The 21685-nt window shown below is 35.5% G+C and overlaps 1 protein-coding gene and 1 pseudogene across 1 annotated transcript; both read right to left on the bottom strand.

The window, feature by feature from the left end:
- Positions 1 to 3177: 3177 nt before the first annotated feature.
- LOC145630953 (polygalacturonase inhibitor 1-like) lies at positions 3178 to 4599 on the bottom strand. Its single transcript, XM_081683074.1, has one exon. It carries the CDS (start codon positions 4416 to 4418, stop codon positions 3411 to 3413), a length of 1008 nt encoding a protein of 335 aa, XP_081539200.1. The 5' UTR covers positions 4419 to 4599; the 3' UTR covers positions 3178 to 3410.
- A 2264-nt stretch (positions 4600 to 6863) lies between these two features.
- LOC145630954 (polygalacturonase inhibitor 1 pseudogene) lies at positions 6864 to 8156 on the bottom strand (annotated as a pseudogene).
- Positions 8157 to 21685: the final 13529 nt, after the last annotated feature.

Raw genomic sequence — 21685 nt, forward strand, 5'->3', positions numbered from 1 at the left:
GTCGGGTTTAATTTTGGGTTTCCATGGTGGATTTCGGTGGCTATGGTGATGCGTCGTGTTGGTGCGTGAGGTGGTTGCGGGGGCTAGGGTGGGGATCACGGCGGGGGTGTCGGGTAGGCAAAGTTCGGTAGGTCGTCGGCAAGGTTCTAGAGTCGTCGGGCAGGCGGAATTGTGGGCAACTGGGCATTTCGTGAGACGGTTACGGACTTGCGGTGGCTGGGGTGGTTTATTGGGAGGAGGAAAGGGGGATTAAGTGGAGTCAGTGGTTTTGGTGGGGTCAATAGGTTCAAGAGGGAGGTTAGGGGGTTTCGGCGGATTCCGACGGGAGGTCAGGGGATTCCGCGATTGGCTTTGGGCTGTCAGTTGGCTTTGGGTGGTGGTTATGGTAGTGGGGGCTGGTTTGGGTTAAGATTTAGAGTTTTTTTATAATTTTATTTACTTTTTTTAAACCAATAGCTGACTGACACGTGTCCACATGTGTCATGATTAAGCCCTAGTTTTTAACGGAGCTAACTCCATTAGACAATAATGGCACTTTGTGAATTTTTTTAAAACTCGGTGGCATTTAATTTGGTGAATTTTGAAAAGTCCGATGACATTTGGTGAATTTTTAAATTGTTCAGTGGCATTTGGTGAAATAGCCGTTGTATTAAATACTAAGTGAATGCTTGGTGCCCTTTTATATGTGGCACTTTAATGTTTAAAATGAAGCTGAAATTTGAATGTTGTTTGAAATTTTGTTAAATTTTGAAATTTTTGGTGGAAATCTGACATTTTAAAAATTTCACACCAAAAAATTAGAGAGAAAAGTACATTTCCTCTTCTTTTGATGACAGATTTCCAGCCAAATCACAAAAGGAGGGACCACCTTCTCTCTCCTTTTTCCCACTCAAAAGTACCCACATGTAAATGTACTCAAGTTGGACCACTTTCTCTCTCTTCTTTCCCTTCATTTTAGAAGTTAATTAAACCCACAAAAATGTAATTAAACTTCCCTAAAAATTTTGCCTAGGAGTATGTAAAAAGTACAAATGGTGCAGGTAACTGTTTGCGGAGGGAGTATAAATTTAAAATACATTGATAATTATCCTATTCAATTATTCCTAGTCAACAAACACACGCAGTGGTCCCGCATGGCGGCATCAACAAAAGTGTGTAAGTGTTGTCTAATACGTACTCGTATCACCTTGGTCCACTGACGGAAAAAAAATGGATAAGGTTTAAGATTGCAAATTGAAAAATTATTAGTAGATCTCAAAGTTTGATTTAACTTCAGCTTAATTTCAATTTAGTTTACTTCAGTTCAGTTCCAATCAATTCAATTTAGTTCAACTTTTAATTTCTTTCTTTCATAAAATATTCATTTCATCTCAATTCAGTTCAGCTCTAATCAGCTCAGCTTAGTAAATATGAACTGGCCCTAAGAGTAGTATAAAACATACAAGAATTCCAACCTTAAGCAACTCTTATAAATGTTTTTAGTTCACCTTAAACAAATAATATTATGTAAAAATAAGTTAAGTTCAGTTCAGTCATTATCTATAAAAAAAGGTTTAGTGTTTTCGGCATATATTTTTCCTCTATTTGTTTTTCGTTAACACGTTTTCTTTATTAGTTACGTTTGTTATTGCACAAATTCAATCATTAATATTTTTTATTACCGATAAGTAAAAATTATAAAAATATGATATTTTGAAAATGTATACCGTGATGTATTTAATTAAATCTCACATGACTATATTTTTCATAAATGAATAAATCACAAACCAGGTTAAAGAGAAGTAGATTAATAAGGCTAAAATCAATTCGTGTCAACTAAAAAAATCAGTATAATTAAGTTTTAATTAGTAATGACAATTGAATTTAAGTCAACCGATTTAATTAATTTCAGTAAATATAGTTTATTTTTATGGAAAAATTGCTCCCATTAATCTGAACTTTGCCTCGTCCGCCGAAATTAATCTCAACTTTTGTTTATTATCTATTGCACCGAACTTTAGGGGGTATTAATTTCTATTACACCCAACAGGTCATCCAACCTGATGTAGTAGGTTACCTAGACACGTGTCAACACGTGATAGGTCAAAAAAAAAATTTTAAAAAGAAAAAAAAAACAAAAATTTAAAAAAAAAAAAAAAAAAAAAAACCTGCCAAACCCAACCCCCCACCCCTATCCCGGAAAACACTACATCACCACCCCCAACCCCGCCGGAAAGTCGCGCCCACCCCCGAAAACCCCTCCCCCGCCGCCGGAAACCGCCGCCCAGCCACCCCTTCCCTTTCCCCACCCCCGAAAACCCCTCCCCAGCAGCCAGCCACCCTCGAAAACCCCTCCTCCCCCTCGAAAACCCCTCCCCAGCAACTTCCGTTTCCTGCAGGAGGGTGGTCGTTTCCGCCCCCTCCGATTCGTCCCCTTCTTCCCTTCCTCCCTCTGATTCGCCCTCTTCCCTCCCTTCCTCCCTCCGATTCCGCCTTCTTCCCCTTCGTTTCCATCCACCCCCTTCCTCTTCGATTTCCGACCTCGATCGGCTTCTTCTCGTCGACCATTCTGGAGCTTTACCCTCCGATTTTCGCCCTTCCCCTCTGATTTCCGGCTGTTGCTTTGGTAGCCGGTGCTCGGGGGCAAACGGGGATGGCCGGTGCTCCGGGGGAAACAGGGTGGTTTTGTTTTTTTTTTTTAATTAATTTTTAAGTTTTTTTTTTTTTTTTTTTTTTTTTACTTTTGAACCAATCTGGTTGCGACACGTGTGCAATTAATCACAAGTCAGCAAAATTTACCTCTTCAACCGGTTTCAAGTCATTTGGGTGCAATAGAAATTAATACCCCCTAAAGTTCGGTGCAATATATAATAAACGAAAGTTGGGATTAATTTCGGCGGATGAGGCAAAGTTCAGATTAATGGGAGCAATTTTTCCAATTTTTATTTAATAAAAATAATTTATCTTCAACAAAAATAATTTAAAGATCGATATGTATAGATATGAAAGAGTATTGCCTAAGAGGTATGGGAAGCTTCAAGCTTGTTTGGATTTTGTAGTAACGGATTTTAAGGTGAATTCATAATAACCAAACTCCAACCTTCACTATGTTTTTCATCAAGATCGAACAGCCACCAGGCCCACCACCTTGCTCATCCTACCCTACTAAAAACTACAAGTACTTTACTTATTTCAAAGGATGAAAGCTGTTCACAATTTTATATAGAGTTCGGACTAGGGAGTATGTAACAACATTTAGTACGACAAAGTTGTTAAAAAATGAACAACAAATTCCAAATTCGGCCACTAAACTATAACTATATATAGCCATTGGACTAGGTATAGCTCGATTATTCGAGACATTTACTCACTCTATTACATTAACAACGTTATTCAAACCATCAGACAACTAAATTTAAAATGTCGGTATTTCACTTGCAAGGAGGCAAGGGAGAGCCGCACAAACACTTGTTATGAGCATAAGAGTACTGGTCAAACTGTTGCAACTGGCCTCCGGTTGGAATGTTACCACACAACCGATTGTAACTCACATTAAAGAACTGCAACATTGGCAACTTTCCTAATGCAGGTGGAAGACTTCCATATATTTGATTATGACTCATTAAAAGGTTACTCAAGCTCTTAGGAAACCTTACTTTTGTAAAATCAAAAGAAAACTTATTCCTTGAAATATCAATCCATAGTAATCCCTCCTTGTTCTTCCCAAAAATCACTGAAGCATCACCCGTAAACATGTTTCTCGAAAGATCTATACCCATGAAGCTAATCGCTCCTAGAGATCTCGGGATTGGTCCCGAAAGTTGGTTCTTGGCTAACCTAAGGTGAAAATTAGGGATATTCTTAAACTCTCCGAAGCTCTCGGGGATGGGTCCTTGGAGCTGGTTACGCTCTAAAATGAGTAGGTTGAGTTTGTGTAGGGATGATAACGAAGGCGGGATTGGACCGGTGAGTTTGTTAACGGAGAGGTCGATCCAGGTTAACTTAGGAAGTTGACTAAAAAAGTCAGGGATTGGACCGGTGAGGTTGTTGTGGCTAAGCCATAAGTTAGTAAGGTTTTTAAGCTTAGAAATCGAGTGTGGGATTGGACCGATTACATTAGGGAGTCTAATGAATCTGAGGATCTCTAAGTAAGGGAGGTCACCCACCGCATCAGGGATAGGACCCGAAACCTTATCGTGTTTATCGACGATAAGGGAGTAGATGCGGTGAGTGACTCTGTCACATTTGACCATGTACCATTGACAACAGTCTGTGTCGTTAGTCCATGAGGTGAAAATGTAGGCATTGTTGAAGGCTTTTTTGATCTTAAAGAGGGTTTTCTTGTCGTCGGGGTGACATTTTTCGGCTGATAATGTCGAGGAGAGGAGGAGGAAGATAGTAATGGAGATGAACGACATTTGATTACGGCTACTAGGCATATTTTTGTTGCCTTGAATTTTTTTTGTTTGTTTAAGAGAAGAATGCTAAGCGTTGAAATGGTGTTTGGCTAGGAAGGTTAATTATGGGGGTTTTTATAGAGTTTATGGTTAATGTAAAATAACAGTTGTATTTTATGAAATTATTTGAGCACTAGTGTCACATTACCGGGGAAAATGGGTAGTACAAGACTAGTAAATTTAGGTGGCTGTGATGTTGAGAGTCATCTTGCATTGCATTGATGCGTTGATGACTTGATGGGTACATAGCGGGAAGGGCACTACACAATATATACATTTTAGACACCTTAAAATGACAAGGGAAATAGCAATCAAACGAACCTCTTAAGGGTTTGTTTACTTGTCATATCATCGTACAAACTCTTCATCCAACAATCCTATTATCAACAATCGATAAACATGTTCATTTATTTAAAAAATAAATAAAAATAAAATGATAAACTTGTTCAAAGGTTTAAGTATGGGACTTAATACAACTCATTAAATTCATATATTTTTTTTTTAAAAAAAAAAGGGTGAGCCAAGCAAACTCCACTTGTCAACATGTAAAACAAATGGTACCAATATCAAACTTATTGCATTTACAAAACTCTAAAAATATATGGAGTAAGATAAATCTTAGACAAATCGCTTATTGTTATTGTCCTAGAGTACCCTCCTATATTGAGACAGCCTTATCATAAAAGTTTATTTGTCACGTGACAAAACCCAAAAAAAAAAAAAAAAAACAGTTAGTTGTTTAATTGGTTTGTCTCAACATATTATTATACGTAGTATAACATATTACCGATGATTGATTGATAGTTATTATTAATTAGCTAAAGGTACTTGATCGAATCATAACATATATACGTGACTATGAGTATATATGGTTCTTTCATAGACCATAAAAAACCCGAAGAGATAAAGTGCAATTTAACTCAAAATCATACAATTTATAAGCCAAGTTCATATATTTAGAGGTTTGATGGAAAACTTTTACAGAAAGATTGTAAAAAAAAAAACAAACAAACAAACAAACAAAAAAAAAACAAAAAAGGAACTTTACTATCTAGATGTTCAAAGTAATAGCGTGGGACATTGCCTAGGTCACACAATAATCAATAATCTAAGCATACTAAAAAAGTTGTACATTTATTCACGAAAATGCGCTCATAAGAAACAAATTTCGTTTTCAATATACGAAACAAGGAATTTCTCATTTTTTAATCAATTTACAATCACATGTAAAAATGTTTTGATTAATTAAATTAAGTTAAATGGGATGGCACCTATCTACATTGTAATATTAGTGGATATAAGACCAAAAATGACTTGGATTATTAATTAAATGAGTTAAGAATGAAGAGCAAGAAGATGTTGGGTTTGTAAGAGCATCTCATATTCTCATTATTGTATATATAGAATGAAATAGAAGGAGAGGATTGGGATTGAAGATTAGAGGAGATAAATTTTTGATTCATGTAATTGATCCCAACATTGAGATTAAAGTTTCGATTATTGTTTTCATCACTCCATGTATAGTACTCCGTATTATGACATTCCTTCATAATTGAGATAGAAGGCGATACGATGAATCAAACTAATCATTGTTCCCCGCCTACTTGCATAAATGGGGTTAAAAATTATCCGACCCGACCATTTTCGTACATTAAGTCAATTATCAATTGATTTTGAAATATGTAATGAACTTAATCTCATGATAAATAATGCTTCACTATGTACACCCTTTGTCTTTAGCTTCTACGTCAGACATTATTGTTAACAAGTCCTTCACGATAAATATAGGCCATGTTCGCCTATATAAAATGAGGCCCTATTTTTACTTTAAACGTTAAATCTAAAAATTATAGAGTTTTAAAGTAAGTTGTTCTAACTTTTGTTTAGTCAAATTGTAATAATGAAATTCCTCAAAAGTAAAGTAAAATAAGTCCATTCATGAGACATGATATAAGTCTAGAGGTGTCAAACCTCAATCGATAAATCCGATTAGAAATTAACCCGAAAAATATTCAATTTAGATTTCAATTCGCATGTACATAATAATTTAGCATGACTAAAGTGTGAAATTTGACTCGACTTTACCAAATCTTACCCAAACATCCAAATTGACACTTTTACATATTAATATATTTTTTAAACCAATTGAGCAAGCTAGTAAACAAATACATATTTATATATATAATTTTAAAGACACCTCTAGATATTAATGAGGACAAAAAAAAAAAAAAAAAAAAAAAAAAAAAAAAAACTCCCAAGTATAATAAACAAATCAATAAATGGATTATTAAAAAAAAAAAAACAAATCAATAAATGGAGGCCCATGTTTATGAGGCCCTGTTTCGAGTTGCGCTGATTGGGCTGGTTATACTCGACTACCATATTTGGCTGCTTTTTAATTATAAAACGACAAACTTTACTAAGAAATGAACAACAAATTCCAAATTGACATTACACTCAAAACTCCAACCAGGAAAACCAAAGAGCCCAACTATTAGTTATAGATATGGCGCTTTTCTTGGGCTCCCAAGCTATAACTATATATCCATTGGACTAGTTATAACTCTGTTATTCGCGACATTTTATAGCTACTTCTTCCATTACATTAATAACGTAATTCAAACCAGCAATGTGACAACTAAATTTAATATTCCGATGATTTAATTTACTTGCAAGGAGGCAAGGGAGAGCCGCACAAACACTTGTTATGAACATAAGAATACTTGTCAAACCGATTCAACTCGCCTCCGGTTGGAATCTTACCACACAACCGATTGTAACTCACATCGAACTGCTGCAACATTGGCAATTTTGCTAATGCGGGTGGAAGACTTCCATAAATCTGGTTATGACTCAATAAAAGGTTATTCAAGGTTTTAGGCAACCCAACTTTTGTAAGATCAAATGAAAATTTATTCCTCGAAATGTCAATCCATTGTAATCCCTTGTTCTTTCCAAAAAACACTGAAGCATCACCCGTCAACATGTTTCTCGAAAGATCTAAATTCGTAAAATTAACCGCGCCAAGAGATTTCGGGATTGGTCCCGAAAGTTGGTTCTTGGCTAACTTAAGGTAAAAATCAGGGTTATTCTTAAACTCTCCGAAGCTCTCGGGGATGGGTCCTTTGAGTAGGTTACGCTCTAAAAAGAGGGCGCCGAGTTTGTGTAGGGATGATAATGAAGGCGGGATTGGACCGGTGAGTTTGTTAACGGAGAGGTTAATGTAGGTTAACTTAGTGAGGTGACTAATAAAGTCGGGGATTGGACCGGTGAGGTTGTTGTGGCTAAGCCATAAGGACTCAAGGTTTTTAAGCTTAGAGATCGCGTGTGGGATTGGACCGGTTAACTTAGGTAGTCTAAGAAATGTGAGGTCTATAAGGTAAGGGAGGTCACCCACCGCATCAGGGATAGGACCCGAAACCTTATCGTCTTTATCGACGATAAGGGAGTAGATGCGGTGAGTGACTTCGTCACATTTGACCATGTACCACTCACAACAGTCTGTGTTGTGAGTCCATGAGGCGAAAATGTAGGCATTGTTGAACGCTTTTTTGATGTTAAAGAGGGCTTTCTTGTCGTCGGGATGACATTTTTCGGCTGAGAGTGTGGAGGAGAGGAGAAGGATGAGGAGAGAAATAGAGATGAGCGACATTTGGTCGCGGCTACTCGGCATTTTGTTGCCTTGAAAAAAATTAACTTGTTTGTTTAAGAGAAGAAAGCTAAGCTAGAAGATGCTTGGGTATGAAGAAGTTTAATTAAGGGGTTTTTATAAGAGTTAAGGATAGTTCAAAATTATACAGTAATTATTCATGAAATTATATGATATTTTAAGAGGAAAAAAAATATCTGTGTAATTGTGTTGTATTACTGGTTGAAATGGGTATAACTGTACAAGACAAGAAATTGTTAGGTCCCAACGTCTAGCTATGATAGATTTATAGTACCAAATAATCACAAAATCACATGTTTGGTACCCAAAAAGATAGTGTCCAAAAAAGAAAAAAAAATTAGAATGTTATTTGGTATCAAAATATTTGATTATGGTAATTTGGTACAAAAATGTGCATTGCAGTTACAACCTAAATTAAGATGTACTTCCCCAAAATTGTTGGTGGCTATGATGGTGAGAGATGTCCTTGTTGAGCCTATGAACAATCCTCATGTGAGCATTCTTCTTGTCCCACACTAAAAACACTAAACACTAAAAGGGGGAGTGTAGTGGTAATGAAATCCCACATTGAAAGAATTCAAGAGTTACCACCACAATATAAGGCAGAGGGGCTACATACTTCCCTCATTGCCATATGGCTTTGAGGTGGAACCTCCTTGGTCTTGTAAAAGTAGTGGACTTGCACTCTCCCGTGACGGGTGCGGCCCAGACCCGTATTTAACATGGTATCAGAGTCAGGCCCATGATCTCACGATTGGGGCCTTAATGGCTAAGGTATACTGGGTCAAAACACTATGGACAGCTCACATGTGAGGGGGAGTGTTGAGCACATGAACAACCCACATGTGAGCATTCTTCTTGTCCCACACTAAACACTAAAAGGGGGAGTGTAGTGGTAATGAAATCCCACATTGAAAGAATTCAAGAGTTACCACACAATATAAGGCTAAGGGGCTACTCCCCTCATTGCCATATGGTTTTGAGGTGGAACCTCCTTGGTCTTGTAAAAGTGGTGGACTTGCACTCTCCCATGACGGGTGCGGCCCAGACCCGTATTTAACATGGTATCAGAGCCAAACCCACGATCTCACGATTGGGGCCTTAATGGCTAAGGTATAATGGGCCAAAACACTATGGACAGCTCACATGTGAGGGGGAGTGTTGAGCACATGAACAACCCACATGTGAACATTCTTCTTGTCCCACACTAAACACTAAAAGGGGGAGTGTAGTGGTAATGAAATCGCACATTGAAAGAATTCAAGAGTTACCACACAATATAAGGCTAAGGGGTTACTCCCCTCATTGCCATATGGTTTTGAGGTGGAACCTCCTTGGTCTTGTAAAAGTGGTGGACTTGCACTCTCCCGTGACGGGTGAGGCCCAGACCCAGTCATGCATTGCAGATTTGCATGGATGTTTGGATGCTACATGAAGGAGGGTAGTACTCTATGATTTGGCTAAACACACATGAACTTATCTGACACTCGTTTACTTTGAGTGATACTAGGCGTATTTAGGGGCGAAGTCAGTAGTTAAGAATTAGGGGGGCCGAGGTTTATATTAAACAAAATAGTACAATAGTCGTATTGTATCTCCTACATTTTTTTTCACAGCACGATAACTTTAAGACTATTATAAATTAGCTTTGACTATAATTTTTTTACTAATATATAAATTTAAATTTTTATAATAAAAAAATTACTTTAGGAATTTCATGATTGTCAATAATGTATCTTATATATATACCGTTGGCGTTAATATGTTACCTTACTTATATATTAATATATTATATTAAAAAAATTGATTTTTTAAAAGTAAATATTAAGACAATTCTAACAACGTCTTACATGACTATATTGGATTAAAAGAAATAGGTAAGATTTACAAAAATTAATGAAAGGATAGAGTTTGTATCAGGGATCTAACTACACTCTAACTCTAATGCAATTATAATGACTCTACCATTGAGCAATAACATGTATGGTAATATAATTGTGACAATTTATTATCTCTACTAATATTAAGTGGGTCAGCTTTTGAAAATTAAGAGCTAGCAATAATTGGGCCACGGGGCCGGGCCTCCACCAGCCCCCCTCCTTGGCTCCGCCCTTGGGCGCATTGGCGGTATTTACATGGTTTGTAAATAAAAGGGCAAAGGCGTAAATTTGCATGGTTGGGTTAAATGGAGGCGAGCCGACTTTTGTTTGCCTCGTTTCATTTTTGAGTTATACGTACCATCATATGGGTAAATAGTACCATTCAATGTTGTAGTGGTATAAATATTTTTCAAATGGTACAAATAAATATGTAAATTGTACATCAAATATTGTACGACTATGAGATATAATAGTACTACTAAGATAATCTATAATATAACGATATACTCCCTCCGTCCCCGAAAGAACGAGCCATTTGGATTGATTTTGCGGGTATTAAGAAACTTAATTTGCAAGTACAAATGTATGGGAAAACACAAGTCATCAATAATTTGTAAGTTCAAATGTATGGAAAAACACAAGAAAAATTAATGGTGGCAAGAGAGAGAAAAAAAAGTTTAGAAATTTAGAGAGGAGATGACACAAAGAGAATACAAGGGTAAAATAGGGAAAAGGAGCTATATGACAAAAATATTTGAGGATATATTAGTAATTTAGTGATTTTAATAGATGTCGGGAAAAACAAATGGATCATTTTTTTTGGGACTAATATTAGGCCAAATGGATCGTTCTTTCGGGGACGGAGGGAGTAATATACATGTATAGTACAAAAAAAGTATCACTGTAACCATGTACCAATATGGATATCAATGTACCATTTTACTTACCCGCTTTCTCCAAACTAACCCCATTATTTTTTAATCTGTAGTCTATACACACGGGAGTACAGTGCTCATCGTACACCCGAATAAATAAAAAAATGCGGAAAGAACATCATGTGTTTCATAAAGAACATACATATATTTGACAAAAACATGCATTACCAAAGAACATACAGATATAATAAAAAGAACGAGATAAAAACTTAATAAAATTTTCTGAAATATTACACATTATTAACGGAAAAAATTTAGAGGTGATAAAAAATCGAGTAGGGCCGGGCCATATCATGATTTCTCGTGCCCAAACCCGTAGAAAAGTAGCGGGTTTTCGGGCTTTTTTCGAGCCCGGTTCGAGTTTTAAATAAAAATACATTTTTAGGTTTGCCCAAACCCACCCTATTTCGGGCCGAATCGGGTCGGAATGCGAGTCATGCCAATGTTGATCACCTCTTAAAAAATCCTTACCAAAAATATCATTTCCCCAAAAAATAGTTTTCTATCTCTCCATAAAAAATTCAACTTCCCATAATAATTTAGTTTTTTTTACTCTAATATTATTTTCAATTAAAAATAATTTAAGATTTCAATATCAAATTTCAAAATAACATATGTTAAAAGAACATAATTTATATTGTAAAGTACATATAGTTAATACGTAAATAACACACTAATCAAACTCAAAGAACATACGATAAAAGTAATTTAAATATGACATATGATAATAAAAATAGAATTTAGGCGTCACTACGACCTTAAAGAACATACACGCCAAATTCAAAGAACATACTTTGTATTATTAAACCCAAAAAAACATATATGTTTATCAACATATGTTAAATAACATAAGTTATAATGTAAAGAACATATAATTCTACTCAAAAAACACACTGATCACACTCAAAGAACATATTAAAGGTATGTTCTTTGTTAAACATAGGAATATTCTTTAATAAATACTATATGTTCTTTCCGCTTTTTTTGTTTACCTGGATGACCCGGGTGTATTATCTAATTTTCATTATTTTTTTGCTTCCACCGTAATACAGAGTACTTTTTACCCAAATACACTGCCAGCTGTACATGGGCACAGCAAATACTTCAATTTATTTACAAACATTGTCATCCTATGAATGAACAAATCAATACCGCCTATGCACTAGTAGTTTTCCGTTTATTTTGGCTTTATTTGGCAACACATTATTTGACAACATATTACCGATAGTTAAGCTAAATGAGAGTTAGTTCTTTCATAGATTTTTTTTATGTTTAAAAAGCCACAAGGGGAATCGATCCCACGAACTCCTGAAATCGGGAGAGAAACTCTAATCACTTGAGTTATCCCTCACTCTCTAGTTCTTTCATAGACCCCCCCCCCAAAGATAAAGAGAATTAAGTCAAAGTCATACGATTCACAAGCCAATTTAATGTTTTTAGAGGTTTTGATGGAAAGCTATAATAAATTAAATACGGAGTAGATAGAATGAAGAAACGTATTATTCTATTCATTTAATTATAATTTTACATAGGATCTTGCAACAAACGCCCTCAAAACATTTGATAAATATTTAAAATCTAATATATATAAATAAAGTAGGCATTTTTAGAGAGCATTCGGAGCACCACATAAGAATTATACTTATTTCGACCAATAAGAAAAAAGATTTATATTTTATTTTTGAATTAAAAAATTATATCGCCGTCTAGATTAAGGTAACGAATTAGATTTAATATATCTAAAATGCCACGTAGATTATAATCCACGAATTAAATTATTTTAATGAAAAAAAAATTATAGGAAAAGATAAATTTATTAAATCAATACTACGAGTATAAGAATTAAAAGAAAAAAAAGGAAAAGATAAATCTCCAATAATAAAAAGTATTCAAATGATAAACGCTAATAATAAAGTTTGATACGTACCATTATATAAATTTTGATAGTATTTATGATAAGAAATAAAAATTGTTCGTTAATTATAATAAAATTATAATTTGTGATACCTATCATTATAAATTGACACATCATACGACACAAACATGATTTTGTGTTAATTTTTTATCATCAATGGTCAAGAATTTTTAGCTTAATTTTTAAAATCCTATGTTTAAATTTGTATGTGTAATTATTACTTACATTGTGTTAATTTGGGATACTTAACAATTATATGTTAATCTTTTATTTACTAATTTTTTTTTACATGCAGATTTAACTCATCATACAACACAAACAAAATTTCGTATCAATACAAAACCCCATCAAGCGAATTTTGTGTCAGTAATTTTGTGATAGTTTAGGTCATCAATATCCGGGGGAATTTTTAAAATCTTATGTTTAAAATTATATTTGTAATTATTACTTACATGGTATTTTTTTGGGATACTTAACGACTATTTTATTTATGTAATGGCACACGATTATGTGTTTATGTAATGGCACACGATTATCTATTTATGTAATGACACACGATTTGATGTTGTATACTTTTTTTTATGGATGACTTTGGTTCTTATTGGAGATGATGAAAAAATTCCAACGCATAAATTTGATTTTATATCGCAACAATTTTTATTCTATCGAAATAAAAGATATGATAAAACAATGAATAATGATTTAGGATTTAAATTATTAAAAATATTAAAAATTTATCTTTTCACATTAGAGATGTTATATAACGGATAAACTATCATATTTACCATTTATTTATATTTAACAAATTCATTATGAATTACAATAAAAAAAAATTAAAACCTTAGATGAAAAAATCGTGCATCGCACGGGCTTTCATCTAGTATTTATAATTATATGTCAAAATAATGTTAATTCATTATTTCTACTTAAAATTTTTCTTATCCAAATCCCTCAAGATGGTGTTCAAATGTTAAAAGTAATATAGCGGGGGACATCGCCTAGTCAAACAATAATTATTAACATATACATGAACAACCTTTGCTAGATTCTACATACTAAATCCTTTAAAAAATTTAATATTTTGGGCTCCAATATTTTGAGGCGTTGTGCACTTCATATGCATGCATCAGTTGCATATAGGTGCATGTATATACGGTTGACCTTATATTTTAGAGTTAAGCTAAAATACGGTCCTTCAACTTTAGTATTTGTAGCATTTTGGTCCCTCATCTTTCAAACGAAGCAAATTGGTCCCTCAACCACCCATAACTTATTTTTCCGGTGGAAAAAAGATGAGTCACCAAAGTTTAAGGACCAAAGTGCCCCATGTGGCAAAAAAAAATAATATTTTTTTAAAAGGGAATCTTTTAACTTACATTAATTTTTTTTTCCATCAACATTAATATTTTGGTTATGATTTGCATTAATCAAACTATAGAATTTCCAAAAAAAAAAAAATTAAAAAAATTATAGGATTTTCCACCTTTTCTCACCCCACATCACCAACACAAACACATAACCCCATTTCCACCCGTCTGCAGCCTCACCACCGTCATTAATCAACCACGCAACCCAAACCTCCGGTTCGGCTGAACTATATTGTGCATGAGCTTGTACGGAATTAATTAAATCAGGAGGCCAAGATTAAATAACAAAATAAATCAAAGGCTGGGATTAAAAGATGGTGATTGATGATGATCGTTAATGAGGTGCAAAGTAGGAATTGTTTCCCCATTAGAGCAACCAAACCGAAAGAGAAGAAGAGAGGGCCGACCCTTTTTTTTTTCTTTTCCTATTTCTTTAATTCGAATTATTTAATTTTTTTTTTTGAAAGAAAGTCAAAGTATTTAATTTTTTAAGTCATATTTAATTTTCTTCTTTAATTCTCTAAGTCATATTTTTTAAAAAAATAGTCATTTAATTTTTTTAAAAAGCAAAAAATTTGGGTATGTTTTCTTTCATTTTAATCAAAATTTGTACATAATAAATAATAAATATTAATTAGTAGCTGACAAAAAAAAATGATTTGTAATCCCTAAACAAATGCTAACTAGGATAAGTCCCTTAACTTTTGCTTAGTTGGCAGTACACATCCCCAAACTTTGCTGACTCATAAGTTCCTCCACCAGAAATGGTGAGACAAGGGTGGTAGAGGGACCAATTTGCCTCATTTGAAAGATGAGGGACCAAATATGCAACTAATGCCATAGTTCAGGGATTGTATTTTAGCTTATCTCTTATATTTTAATTATTTTACAGTCACATGTAAAATTTGTTGATAATTTAAATTAATTTAATGGTACCTAAGCTACTTTGTATTATTAAGGGATATAAAAACTAAAGATCACTTGAATTAAATGAGTTAAGAAGAAAATGAAGATGTATGGGCTTGCAGGAGAATATTACATTACATTGTATAACATGAAATGGAAGGAAAGGATTAAGATGGACAATTGAAGGAGATAAATTCTTGATTCATGTATTTGATCTTAACTTTGAGATCAAAGTTTTGATTATTATTTTCATTATGTTAGATTATGTATATAATATAGTGTATATTATTAGTTGTATTTTTCTAATGTTTCCTTAGCTCTAACCCTAGTATACTCTTGTATAAATACTAATGTTCAATCAATGAGAAAGGCACAACCATTATTCTCATATTCTCTCATTGTATCACGAGTCTAGGTTTTTCAATCTGAAACCCTAATACTCTTCCACTCATCTTCTCTATTCTTCTCCTTCCTCTCTTCTTCGGTTTTCCTCCATGGTCAAACAGAGAATTCACCCAGCCACCCTTGTCACCAACATCAAGACTTGCATTCCTGTTGTTCTTGGTTACGAGGGCACTTAATACAACATTTGGTCTACCTTTTTCCAACTTCATTGCCTCACGAATTTGGTGATCGATCATATCATACCATCGGTTGTTAATGAGAAGGAAAAGACTCTGATCCTGAAATTTCTGATACAGTGCTATGACAACGACTTGATGACATTGTTCGTATATGGATTTACAACACTATCTCTAATGACCTTCTAAATTCCATTATCGATCCCGATTACAAGGCTATTGATGCTTGGAAGTATTTGAAGAATTTTTTTCTCGATAACAAGTGTGCAAGAGCGCTACATCTTGATGCGCAATTTACAAACACCAAGCTCAACCAATTCGATGGTGTGAAACCCTATCACTACTATAAAATGAGTGTTTTTTGGATGCTGGACCCTGGATGTTGGACCCTCGATGCTGGGTAAAGAGCGTCAATGAGTAATTATACTATGCGGGTTTTATCGACTCTTTTCAGGGTCAAAATTAATTTTCTACTCCAAAAAGCGTCGAGATCAACTAGTACGTGCCCACACATGAATAAAAAAACCCACAATTGTAGAATTTAGAAAAATATTAAACAGTTGAACATTACACAAAACCTAACTATTCTTCTCTCCTTCATTCAAAATACAAATCTACTCATAGAACCATGGATTTCAATCTCAGATCTTTGTTCCTCTCCGAGTTTATTTCGGATGAGATACTACTGCATATCAGTTTTGAATTCAGATTTTTGAATCTCTTGAAACAATTTGGAATTGAGGTACATAAATTTCAAGTTTAGATCTTCATTTTCTCCGATTTAATCTCGAATTAAAATACATCAATTTACAATTCAGATCTTTGTCTCTCTCTAAATCAATTTCACATTAAGGTATACAAATTTCAAATCCAAATTTCATATACAAGTTTGGAGACAACGGTGCAAGAAAAACTGGATTCTGAAAGGTGAATGCCCGTCTAGATTACTGTTCTCAAAGGTCAAGAGTCACTAGAAGAAAAATGAGATTTGTTCTCTAGTTGATGATCTAGGAGTTCTCCAACATGGGCAAACAGATGTTCAGCGGGTTGTAGTGCAATCTCTAAAGAAAACCTTTAAATCTAATTGCATGCCTCCTTATGATCCAGAAATTGATACGGTACTGCAAGAGCTGGATCTTCCTCGTCTCAATTCCTCCCAACTCGCTAATCTAGATCGCCCCTTCATGGCCGCTGAAATCCGTATAGCCATGTTTTCGTTAGGGAACTGTAAGTCTCCGGGGCCAGACAAAATTACAGTAGAATTCTTTAAGGCTCACTGGGATGTTGTGGGTGATTCGATGGTCTTAGGTATTTAGAGTTTCTTTCAAACGGGGTATCTCTTGAAGGAGTGGAATCAGTCCCTCCTTGTTATGATTCCTAAGATTGGTACCCCAACAGAGATGGCCCATTTACGACCGATTAGCCTCTGCAATACGGTTTATAAGTGCGCTTCTAAATGCTTGGTGGCCAGATTAGCCTCTGCAATACGGTTTATAAGTGCGCTTCTATATGCTTGGTGGTCGGATTACGCCAGAATCTTCCTCTTCTCATCTTAGATTCACAGCATGCCTTTGTTCAAGGCCGTGTAATGACGGATAACATCTTGATCAGCCATGAACTGATGGAAAAAATCAATGGCGCAAAAACTGGCACTAATTGGCTAGCCTCAATCAAAATTGATATGAGCAAATCTTATGACAGAGTTCATTGGAGTTTTCTTTTGCAGGTCTTACAAGCCTACGGGTTTCCAGATCGTTGGTTACAGATGATCCAACAGTGCCTCACCACGGTTACTTACAAATATTTGGTTAACGATACTACCTCGGACACCTTTAAACCACAATGTGGTCTTTTCCAAGGTGATCCTATCTCACCGTATCTTTTCGTATTCTGCATGGATATTTTCTCTCGTATGCTGCATCTGGGGCAAGATTTGAGGCTTTTTCAGGGAATCAAGCTATCTAGAACAAGTCTTATTATCTCCCATCTATTCTTTGCGAATGATGCTCTTATCTTTTTTCGGCCTACGACTTTTTCCTGTACTAATATCATGCAGATAATTCAAAGATTTACTAAGATTTCTGGAGAAGATTTGAACCTGGCCTATCAAAATCATTTATTAAGTTTAGCCCGAATATCGGTTCGCCTCCTCAGGTTGGGTTCAAATCAATATTCCAAATGAAGCATGTTAAGGTGTTCGATCATCACTTGGGGGCTCCAATCGACTTCATTGGAAAAAAGAAAGATCACTTCTAATTCATCATCGACAAAATCATTGGAAGAATCCATTCTTTAAATGCAACTAGGATTTCACAGTCGCAGAAGTTAATTTTCATTAACTCAATCCTTGTTGCAATGGCTTCCCATGTGCTTGCTTGCTATGACACTACTAGAAAACAGGGAAATAACGACGGACTACTTCTGACGGACCAATTATTCCGTTTGAAATATTGAATTTTCCGACGGATTTTAATTCCGTCGGATATTTCCGACGAATTCTACAAATTCGTCGGAAATTTCCGACGGAATAAAAATCCGTCGTAATATATGTGCTTTCCGACGGATATTTTCGTAGGAAATTACTTTTTCCGACGGAATTTTCCGTCGGAATTTATTTATTTTTTTTTTAAAAAAAAATCAACCCCTACAAACCCTAACATACACTCCTCTCTTTCCGCCTCTTCTCCTTCTCCTTATCTTTCCTCTTCTCTCTCCTCCCCTTCTATTTGTTTCTCACTCCTCTCTCTGAATCTCACTCCCCTTCTATTTCCTTCTTCTTTCGATCTCTGAATCTCACTCCCCTCTTTCGATCTCGTTCTCCTTCAATTCTCTATCTCTCCTCTACTCTACTTTCCCCTCAAATCTCCCACCATAGCCAACACTAACCACCGACATCAACAACGAACAACACCAACATCAACAACAGAGTTTTTATGGTCGAATTTGGCCTCTTAAACCCAATTTCGAGGTTATGGGGTGGTCTAATTAAGGTTTGTATTTCGTTTTTTTCAATTTTGATTTTATTTTGTTGTTTTATTGGATTTTTTTTTACAATTTATGGTGGTGGTGGGTGGTGACTGTTGGATGGAGATCATGTTTGTGGGTTGCATTCGGATTTTAATTTTTTTTTATTTTTTTGTTAATTTCTGGGTTGTGATGATTTTTGGTGGTGGCGGTGGTGATTTTAGGTGGGTGGTGGGGTGGTAAATATGGTTAGGTGGCTGTGGCGGTGGTGGTTGTAGATGGGTAGTGGGGTGGTGGATCTGGTGTAGGTGGCTGGTGGGTAGGGTTCTAGTGTGGGTGGTGCAACGGGCTAGTGTGATGGTGATACGGTTGGTGGGGTTGGGTGTGGGTTAGGTGACTTGGTGAGTGGTTGGCTGGTTGTGTGAGGTGGGGGTAGGTGGTGTGGGGTGACGGCTTGCGGTGGTACAGCGTGGCGGTGGCCTTTTTTATGTTCTTTTAAAGCATTTTCCGACGGAAATTCCGTCGGGAATTTACGACAGAATTCAATTCCGTCGGGAATTTACGACGGAATTCAATTCCGTCGGAATTTTCCGAGGGACTTTGCCGGGCTTGAAAATACTCTCGGCGGACTGAAATCCGTCGGAAATTCCGTCGGAAAACCCATTTTCGACGGAAATTCCGTCGGAAAAGGGTGTTTTTCCGACAACAACTTTTCCGACAACCGGTTACGACGGAATTCCGTCGGAAAAGGGTTTTTCGACGGAAAACAAGGTGTTTCCGTCGAAAAATTTCCGTCGCAATTAACCTGTTTTCTAGTAGTGTGAGCTGCCGATCTCGGTTACTAGGAAAATAGATTCCTTGCTCATGTGCTTCTTCTGGGCGCATTCTAATAATAAAGGCATGCATTGGGTTAATAAGGATACCATGCATCTTCCTCGAGGGTTGAGTGGGTTGGGCATTCGTTGTTTGTCATCCTTAAACAAGGTGTTGTTAATGAAACAGGTTTGGAGACTCTTTACCATCCCAAAACTGCTAGTCTCTAAAGTTTTTGGTGCTCGAACGACCTTTCTTTCCAACAACCCTAGTACTCGTCCCCCGTATTCTGGTCGTCATTCCAACAACCCTAGTAGCACTAGAAATAGCACTGACCTTTGACTTGGTGTCGTTCACAGATGGATTACACGAAGACATCTCTGCTCGCTCAATAAGTTCTTCAACATATATTGTTGTAGAAACTCATTTGTGTCTCCCTAAAACTAAACCCAGTGATGAATACCTTTCGCGTCGAATCATAATCGAATGAAGTGAAAGTGTGGAAAGTCTAGTGTTGCGGTTAGTTTTTATTAAAATTCCCTCTTTCTATTTTCGAAAACCTATTTTATTTTATGAAAATAGTCAATCCAGTTTAGTTTGGTCCTTAAAAAGGGTCCAATAATAGTGTAGTTGGATTGGGCTCGAAAAGAGCTTTCCAACGATATATTATAAGCCCAATTCCGATGAATAATGAGGAAGTTATGGCCAAATTACTAAATTGGGCCCGGTTTGATCTTTATATGCGGCCTAATGATCTAGAGGAGGGCCTATTATTAATTATCATTCCTAATGTAAATAGGTTTGATTATAGTCTTCTAGAATCTTCTAGAAGGTTCTTTTGAATCCTAATGGGATTAGGATTGACGATTAAGTTTTATGAGTTTTTAATTCGAATAAAAGAAGTGTTTTAAATGAAATTACGATTTTACCCCTCATACGGACTTTTACGACTTAATTTTGTCAAAAAATAGAAAACGTGTGGAAAAATCGCCTGCAGCGTCGAACGTCAGGTTGTCGCCTCGCGGCGGCAGGGGCTGTTGCGGCGACAGTAACTTGTTTTATTCCTTTTTTAACTCTGATTTTTTATCAAATTCGGACTGTTTTTATTATAAATAGCGTCCTTAGACCTTCGTGAATTCTCATCAACTCTCAACCAGAATTCTCTAATTCTCCTCTCTCCCTCTCTCTAAGCTAAAGCTTATTCTCTCTCTCTCTTTCTAGCCTAGCCTTTTACAAACACAATTCCTCATACATTAGCACTAGACACACCTAACCAAGTTCGAAGTTGCCTTCTCCCTAGACATGAAAGGCTTGATATTTCTGAGGGTTTTGTCCCAATTCTCTATTTCAATTATTTAATTTAATTGTTTAATTTTATATTTTCCTTAAAGTTACTAACGTGTGTATTTTGTTATTAGAAAGAGATACGAGGCATCCAAGTAAGTACTTTAATTGTTTTTATTGATATTTTGATATAGAAATCATGCTTAGATTATTTTATTGATTCCTAGTATCATGTTAGGATGTTTTATTGCTTTCTAGTTTCATGTTTAGGGTTAACTAAAAATTTCTAATATCAAGTATGATTAAAAGAATGCTTCCTATTTCCTTCTTAATAGCATGTTAGTATCATGTTAGGGCTAAAGCTTTGATTTTTATTGTTTAGTGACATGGTAGGGTTTGTTATTAATCTTGTTAGTATCATGCCTAGGGTCTTGCTATTAATATTATGCTTTAACATGAACATCATTATTTCTATGATTTATAATTATTAGTATGATTATTATTATTGTTATTGTGTTGCTTGATTATATTATTGTTATTTCTTGATCACGCCTTTTATGCATGTTTAAAAGGAATTTGTACTTGTAATCACACTTAATAAGATAATTATTAATCTTGTTTAGGGGTAATATGATTATAATTCAAGTGATCGCCAATAGTAGATTTATTTGTGCATTAATATTCAACCAACATAGACTCACTAGTAGAAAAATACAAAAAGGCAACCCCCAAATGGCACCGGTTCAGGCCAAACCGGTGCCAAAAATCGGCCTAAAAATGGGCGGGTTTTTAGACAAAGAGAAATGGCACCGGTTCAGATCAAACCGGTGCCAAAAATACAAATGGCACCGGTTTGAACCGGTTCCATAAGATGTTAAAAAAAACGGTTCAACACATAACCCTAAATAAATTTGACTCACTCCGCCTCTTTTTA

Source organism: Chenopodium album, chromosome 5 (genome assembly GCF_948465745.1).
Source record: "Chenopodium album chromosome 5, dcCheAlbu1.1, whole genome shotgun sequence".
NCBI lineage: Eukaryota > Viridiplantae > Streptophyta > Magnoliopsida > Caryophyllales > Amaranthaceae > Chenopodium > Chenopodium album.

What these genes read in the sequence shown, in the direction of transcription:
- LOC145630953 (XM_081683074.1), bottom strand. Translation starts at nt 4,418, where the DNA reads ATGCCTAGTAGCCGTAATCAAATGTCGTTCATCTCCATTACTATCTTC.